The sequence below is a fragment of the Gobius niger genome, assembly GCF_951799975.1.
Source record: "Gobius niger genome assembly, chromosome: 10".
Classification (NCBI taxonomy): Eukaryota; Metazoa; Chordata; class Actinopteri; order Gobiiformes; family Gobiidae; genus Gobius; species Gobius niger.
In genome coordinates, this window is record NC_136861.1 from 26,117,200 (window position 1) to 26,125,870 (window position 8,671).

An 8,671-nucleotide genomic window follows, 5' to 3' on the forward strand; every position below is an offset into this window, starting at 1 on the left:
GATTCAGTCCTTAGTCTTTAAAAATGCATCCTTCCCCACTGTGCCAGCATAGGACGACTCCACTTTCATACTGTACAAAGAAAACAACGTATCCATTGCGTTAAAGTCAGTGTGCTGTGTCTTTGAGGGATGTCATGTCCCGATATCTCTGGTTTGGATTCTCTGGTACACTCCAGCCCCATCACTGACCAAGGCTATTGTGTACATGTTCTAGATTGATAATTAAGTGAATTCCAACTTAAATAAATACCGGCACAACAAAATCTTCAGTCTGGCTGGAAACTTTCTACAGTGCATTGGGGTTTGTCCAAACTGTAACCAGGCTCTAGATAGAACATACCAGTAGAGGGCAGCAGATGTACATAGCCCAGCAGGCCCCAGGGAGAGCCTCTACACAGTTGATCACTGCATTGACCAACAGATTATATAGAAGTAAAAGGGTTTTCCATTAGAATAGGCCTATGCTATATATTCAATTCTGAAAAAAACAAAACATTTAAATATACTGACAGTCAGAATATATAATACCTGAGGCCCGCGCTAGCACTAAATTTGGGACCGAAACCAAATGTTTGGGGGCAGCTGCTAGTGACCCCACTTGTGTTAAATACGTAACGTTGACACTTGGGGTTTAAAAAACAACAACTTTAGTTTCAATTAGTTTTTATTTTATTAAAAAAAGAAGAAAAAAAAGTACATTTTGAAACATCATGTTCAGCTTGATAATATTCTGTGCACATTTGGCAAATTGACAACAGAATGACATAAGGCATTAGTGTTAGCGTTTACTCTATGTTGTAACCAAATAAAGAAATATGTGAGTACTTCTGTCTGGATATATGAACTACTGATGTGCTACCCTTTACATTTTTTCTAAAATTTATAATTTTTTGGGCATTTGCACTCGGAACATTTGAAGACGCACAACTTCCCTTCCTGGACACTAGAAAAACAAGGCTCAAGGCAAAACTGCAATCTGGTCTCTTATTTCATATGGGCCTAATCTTGAATTATTAAGATTCAGAAGTTGAGAAAAGTGATCATTTGTAAATTTTCTATAACGAATTTTCTCCACTGGGTGTTGTATAGTTTTACAACCAGCCCTGTGGTTTACTCTGATTCCTCATGTCGATTTAGTAGTGAATATTTCTGTTAATGCTCGTCAATGTAAACACATGCTCTGAACATGTTTACTGCTCATGTAAAGCATGTTAACTGGGGCGTTATTCTACAGCTATGGATCCAGTTACTGGCAAACCACCAGTGCTTACGGTCATGTCTAAGGGCAAGACAGTGTCTGTGCACACTCGGATACCAGTGAATAGATCCTTCACGTAAAATCTTTACCCAGTGGAGGTAGAAAAGTGCTACATAAATGTGAGCATTTTCACAGATGTAAAGCTTATTTAAACCAACGTTCATAGGTGTAAGGTAAGAATAAATAATAAAGAAGTTAAAATAGTCAGATCTTAAAGTCAGTAAACCCAGCTGCAAGAACAAAACTGCATATGTAAAACAAACAAAAAAGTCAATATGCAAACAGGCCTTAATGTTGTAAACATTAACTAAATTCACTCTCACTCTCTTGTCTGGAGAGAGTATCAGACACGGCGAAATCTTTAACGGTTTTGGATTATGTGTCGCAGTATGAGATGTTTCTAAAGTTCAGGTTATTTTTAAAAGCTGCACTTGTCAGATCAGGAGCCTGCTGCGCCCGGGGGTGTGCTGTGAAACGAATCGGGCAGCCTGTTCGCATGCTCGACTAGATTGTATGAATCTCTGATGTCTGCCAGGCCGAACCAGAACACTGTCCACAAACCATTCACAAAGCTGCCGTCACAGTGCTTGAAGTACCTAGAAACATGAAGAACAATCTGGTATTTATGGGGCTCAAATCACACTTTCACGAATGAAAATTAAAACCAGAAATATTCAAATGTTGTAAACTACAGAGTCCCCATCCACCAAATAAGCATACAAATGATGGTATTGTCAAAAAAAAGCATATCATACATCAAGTAATGATAGCATTGTCCAAGAATATAAGAAAAGTTCCAAACTCTTTTCTACATGTTCTGTAACTGCCTTTGGCCTTACCATGGGTTGATCTTGTTGTTGGCTCGAGATCTCCAGAACAGTTTGCCCAGGTCTTGTCTGATGCATTCCCACAGGATGTGACTCGTTCCCTGGCCCTGCTTACTGCTGCTGACCACAAACTTGTCCAGGTAAGGAGTACCGCCATTAACGGGCTCCATGGTGACGATTGCAGCCGCGCTGTATCTAAACACATACATTTGAATGCTCATATCAGATGCTTTCGGCAAAATAAAAAAGAACATTAGTCATTGTTTAAAACAATTTAGTTTCAGCGTCTGTTTTCCACTAAAATTTCTTTTCACTCTCTCTTTCCACTCTGGTCCAAACTGGATGATTTGATTTGCAATTGATGTCTGATAAATAGACAATGTATATACTGGGTGGCACAGCGGTTAGCCCTCATGCTACACAGCAAGAAGGTCCCAGGTTCAATCTCTGTGTCTGACAGGCCTGTCTCTGTGGAGTTTGCATTTCTCCCTGTGAGTGGGTTTCTCTCTATTACCGCACGGGCAGCTGCCTCTGGAGTCCTACAAGCCAACAAGGCCAAGTAGGACTCCTCCTTCAGCTTGACAGCATCCCTTTCTTCTGGGCACCACCACCAGGTTTCGGGGGGTTGCCACAGCAACAGACATGAGAGACCTTACAGCCACAGCTATGAGTGGCCGCATCGACAATGGGTCTGAGAGAAGCTCTTCCGGAGGTGGGGGTTAAAGGGTTAAAGGCCCAGCTGACGGAGGGATCCACCAGACGTTCCCTCATTGTCCTTCTTATTACTCTCTCCATAGGGGTTTCTGAAGTGCCTGTCACCAAGGACCTGTTTGCCATTTGGGCACTCAAACAACCCCACCATGTTAAGGTGGCAATTCCCGGGATAACATAGATTAGTTGCCATCAACAAAAGCTATGTTGAGAATGCACTTTAGTGCATTTCCCTCCAAACTAACTGTTATGCTTCAATCATATGAGTGTACATAATGTAGAGAAGAGAGTTATACGCACCCCTCTGAGAGGTAGACAGAATGCAGACGGCCTTTCAATGAATCAATGTAGTCTTGATTTAGAGTTTTTTCAAACGACTTGTTGATGAGAGCCAGGAAACGCTCCATGTCAATTTCATCCAGAGAGCTGTACCTGGACAAGCAGAACACAAACAATCTCTCTCTGAAAAGCGCAAGGATCAGACAAAAGCGCAAGGATCAAGTAACTGATTGTAGCCTGGCAAAACTACACTTTTCCCACTCAATCCACATCTAATCAAGCTAGATTTTCTTCTATTGTTTTTTGACTATTGATTTTAGTAAAATGGTTTATGAGCACAGACAAGATACGCTTTAAAAGCTTTGGCTAAAGTAACACATTAATGCTTTTCAAAACATCACCTACTTGTCTCCAAACTAGGGCTGAAACAACTAATCGATTATTGAAATAGTTGACAACTATTTTAGTAATTGACTAATCGTTTTCGGGTAAACACAAGCTCAAATAGCAGAAAGCAGAATTAGCACTAAGAGCCTCCAACAAACATTTACTTTAAGTTTACTCCATCGACAAGTGGTACCACTTTAGCTTTATGTGATAAAGCAATTGAAAAAATAAAATTTTCATACACCAGTCACAGCCAAGCAATTAATCGTAAAAATAATCTGTAGATTAATCGATTACCAAAATAAATAATATTCCAAACCCTGTACTGTCAGAAGGTTGGCCCTAGATAATCAACTCATTTATAACGTCTTACCTGTGTATGGGGTCTCCATTTTTAAAAAGTGTTCCTGATCCTGAGACAGAAGAAAAACATTGTATTGACAACAGAAGGATTTTTATCTGCAGACTGCTTTTAAATAATTCTATAATGATCATATTAAATTACGTTTAGACAGGATTAGGCAATAGGATGGATGGCACGTAAAGATAATTAATTACAGCAAAACACACAAAATAAATGTACGGTAGTATGATTAGTCCTAACCCTCGCCCCAACTCTAAACTGATATAAAGCCTGTCAGTTACCATTGTTGGTAACACTGTTAGTATTTTCTTGTTAAGAAAGAAAACAAAAAGCATAATCCTTTATTATCCCTAGTTAGCATGCTCTTCCATGTTATTACCGGGTTGTAAAGTAATACTTCTTACATAAATACTTCTTGTTCCGTATGTCATACTAGTAGCACAAAGCTAGTCATAGTTGTAACAATAAAGTACTTTTTGCATCAATTATCAAAAATAATAGAATGAAATAATAATAATGCAGGACTATTCTTAATTTATGTTATTGCCAAATCACACTGTCTTCATTATGAAAATACTTTATGTAACGTATGTTTTGAGTCCATCTATATTATGTCCAGGTGCAGCAAACCCCATTTGTTAGCCTGAAGTCCCATTTACGCAGTACATATATTATTCTGAAAGGAAACTAGACAGGATCACCAGAAGAGATGCCAGAAGTGTGTCCTACGAATGAACAAACCAGAACGGCGATTTATTGACTGTTGGGTTTTGTATGAGGGACCTTTGTGGCTGAACAGCTCCGTCAGCAGCGTGTCAGCAGATGTGATGACTGCTGAGGACTCGCTGGGCAGATGGTTGAGCAGGGTGGCAATAGAAGTGACTCTGCGCCGCTCCGCCGCTATAAGCCAGTCTGCAGTGGCGAGAGTTGGCAGGTCACTGGGCAACGACACGGAGCCCATCACCTCAATGACACAGACACAAACACTGTGATAAGCGCTTTATAAACAGTGGCCTCTGTAGATGACTAATTCCCCTGTGAACCCTTTGGAATTTCTCACATTTCTGCATAAATTGTCTAAAGTGTCTGCTTAAACAATGACATGTTATCATATTTTTTATTGGCCATGACATTTAAACATTCACAAGACAGGGTGGAAAAAGTAAGTGAACCCTTGGTTTTATTAGCTGGCTGACCCTCCTTTGGCAGCAATAACTTCATCTAGACATTTGATGTAGTTGCAAATTAGACAGAAATTGAAGAAATTCCAAAGGGTTCTCATATATTTTCTTCCCAATGTACATCTCAAAAAATATGTTTTCAGTTGGGAACAGGAAACTTCACATATTATCATTTCACTTCATCATTTCCTTTTCCTCTTTAGATTTCACTGTGAAATTGTAACTTCCAAGCAGTACTCTCAAAATGCATTTGTTTCCTCACACAAATGGCGCTTTCCAGTTTGTGTATAACATCCAGATCCTAGTCGGATTTCATGGGGTTTTGAAAGAAGGGCATGTGTTGTACCTTTTGCTCCTGGCTGCGCAGGCCTCCACACTTGTTAAGAAATATGACTTTGTGCGGCTGCAGAGCCTTGGTTATGGCCACCGTCACTTCTGTAGAATCCATCAGTACTGAGCAGTGCTGTTGGTCTCTGCCCACTGGACACACAAGGGGGATCATCCCACAGTCCAGACCCCACTGGAGAAGGCTCGTGTCCACAGCGATGGGTGGTGGAGAGCTGAAATAAGAGACAAATCATGAACAGGAATATCAGGGAGAAACCAGCATTAGATTTTAATTCAAGTTGAGCCTAAAGTCAAGTCAAACGTACTTCCAGTCATGCCAATGTATGCTATCAGAGACTTTTCTAATGATTGTAGTCTACTCACTGGGCTCCTCGCTGTAAGAGGATGGTTTGAGCGGAGAAGAAGGGCAGCACAGTGGCCGAGTGCTGCTGAAGGGCCTCGGTCAGCAGCTGGCTCCGCTCCACCAGGGCCCTGCTGCCCAGAGGGTCAGCAACACCGTCCTCGCGCTCTACCTCCTCGCTGGCCGACCAGCCCATCACCACCACAGGCTTCATGTCCATCCGCTGCAGAAACGACAGCCCAAACGCAAGGCTCTGGACCATCTCCCTGTCCTCAAACACTGAGCTGTCCACCTGCAGGGGATGGTCAAAAATAACATACTTTGGATGATCATGGAGGGGGATGGGGAAGGGGTCACATCACGTAAATGAGCCATGGTAGTTATAGGCTAAACTTTATCAATTGTAAGATTGTCAATTATATGGCATGCAAAAATCAATGAGGAGACAACATCAAATTACATCATCATCATCATCATTATTAACAACATTATCATTATTATCATCACCCTCATTATTATTATTAACAACATTATTATTATGATTATTATGTGCAAGCAACATAATGATGAAATGCTCTGAAAGACACATAGCCGACTCACAAATCAAACTCCTCTAGCGTCATCTAGTGGCACAAAACAAAACATTTGAAAGTTGAGGGATCTGTGAGATCTGAAAAAAAAAATCCTAAAACTTCCACTCCTCACCTCTAGCACGGCAAACGCAGGTGACTGATAGGACGATGCTCTCTGAAACTGGGTCAGCCAGTACCGGACCTCCCGCGGGTCCCCTCCCACTTCACTCAGGAAGGCTTTCACGTCCCGGTAGATGAGGTTCCGATTGGGCGGTAAGTGTCGGTCTGTGACGGCGAAAAACCCCAGGTGTTCCTGCGCGGCGGCCGCGGCTTTCCCTCTACTCCCCGCACCGTCTGAGCTCAAGTGCCGCCGCTGGGCTCCAGGCACGTCCCGCTGCCGTGGACCCGCGTCCCGGAGAAGCGTCGACGGGCCGGAGCTCGACAAGTACTTCCCCGCCATGGCCATAACCCGACAGCCCGGGGAGCCGTTCACTTTTGCCATGTTTCAGCTGTCAGCTTCACACACTAGAGTAAAAGTAGAAGTACACGACGACACGGTTGCCGGCTCTGTGCAGCGCTATAAAGCTTCCGTGTGGTCGATCAGACGATCAGCTTTGGTTCCGGATAAATCTCATGTTAAAGATACATTGTGTAACATTTTGGACTAGATCAGGGGTGGGCAATTAATTTTCATAAGAGGCAACATGAGAAGCCTGAATAGGTAGCGTTCACGTGACATCACAACATGACCATGATGTTGTCCAATAGAAAGGACTTTCAAACATAAAAATAATATCACAGGTTTGGTCCAATCACGATCAGATACTGAAGAGGAAAAACATTTGTCAATCTTCGTTTTGGAGATTTCTTAGAAAAACTGCATTTCTCCCATAGAGTTGTATTGGCCCTGCCCTCCATCTGACATTATGACATCATCACATTCTAAATCGTGAACGCTACCTATTGAGTCGGAGGACCGTACCAACAATAACTCAAACTTATATCGGGATATAAGTATAGTATATGGGGAGTGTATCGCCGGGTCCATAAACAAAAGCTCCAAAAAAAAAAAATGTTTGATTGAGAAAATACATTGAGGAGTTTTTTTCAATAAATGAATAATAATGAGCCTGGCAGGACTGTAGCCTCATATAAACACTTACACTTATTGCACTTTACAAGCCTGTGTCACAAGTCTCTGCTACATTGTAGTCAATATTCATTCACGCCACACTCCGTGGTAGTAAGCGACTATTGTAGCCACAGCTGCCCAGGGGCAGACTGTCCATTTCCCACTTGTTTACAATGTGCTGTTTATGTCCTGATTTCTTAGTATGTCAGTGCCCTCTGCTGGACAACTGTGGAATTCTTTCCTTTTATTCTTATTTAATCTGCCCCCTAGTGGCTGGAGTGAGTATTCTGGTAACTCCGCACAGGAATGGGCTAGAGACTTACTTTTTTTTTTGACATACTTAAATATTTGGCAGGTCACTGGGTCACAGGTCACAACGACACGGAGCCCATCACCTCAACGACACAGACACAAACACTGTGATAAGCGCTTTATAAACAGTGGCCTCTGTAGATGACTATTCCCCTGTGAACCCTTTGGAATTTCTCACATTTCTGCCTAAATTGGTCATAAAATGTGGTCTGATCTTAAAATAAAACAAAATCACAAGAATGAGTAAACAGTGTCTGCTTAAACAATGACATGTTATCATATTTTTATTGGCCATGACATTTAAAGATTCACAAGACAGGGTGGAAAAAGTAAGTGAACCCTTGGTTTTATTAGCTGGCTGACCCTCCTTTGGCAGCAATAACTTCATCCAGACGTTTGCTGTAGTTGCAGATTAGACAGAAATTTAAGAAATTCCAAAGGGTTCTCATATATTTTCCTCCCAATGTACATCTCAAAAAATATGTTTTCAGTTGGGAACAGGAAATTTCACATATTATCATTTCACTTCATCATTTCCTTTTCCTCTTTAGATTTCACTGTGAAATTATAGCTTCCAAGCAGTACTCTCAAAATGCGTATAAATCTCATGTTAAAGCTACATTGCGTAACATTTTGGATTAGATCAGGGGTTGGCAATTAATTTTCATAAGAGGCCACATGAGAAGCCTTTTTTTGACATACTTATGAATTCATGCTCTACATGTTGTGGGCCGGACTGAATCATCTCGCGGGCCGGATATGGACTAGACTGTTGCCGGCAAAACAAAACATGCCCCTAATGACCAGCTCAACACAGATAATGCTATTACTGCAGTGGTTAATAAATACATGGATTTGAACTCCTGGAAAAGTTTATAGTCATATCTTAGGGGGGGGGGGGGGGTGAGCCTCATAAATGTTTGTTTGTACATTTATTATGTACTTTTCAATGAGGAAAAT

The 8,671-nt window shown here is 41.5% G+C and overlaps 1 protein-coding gene across 1 annotated transcript; it reads right to left on the reverse strand.

Moving 5' to 3' along the window:
• Nucleotides 1-1,467: 1,467 nt before the first annotated feature.
• On the reverse strand, nt 1,468-6,837 carry nags (N-acetylglutamate synthase). Its single transcript, XM_079563993.1, has 8 exons — nt 6,401-6,837; nt 5,719-5,987; nt 5,354-5,567; nt 4,610-4,790; nt 3,836-3,875; nt 3,097-3,228; nt 2,098-2,280; nt 1,468-1,854 (listed from the first exon to the last, which is right to left on the reverse strand). Exons 1-8 carry the CDS (start codon nt 6,767-6,769, stop codon nt 1,698-1,700), a joined length of 1,545 nt encoding a protein of 514 aa, XP_079420119.1. The 5' UTR covers nt 6,770-6,837; the 3' UTR covers nt 1,468-1,697.
• Between the last annotated feature and the right edge of the window lie 1,834 nt (nt 6,838-8,671).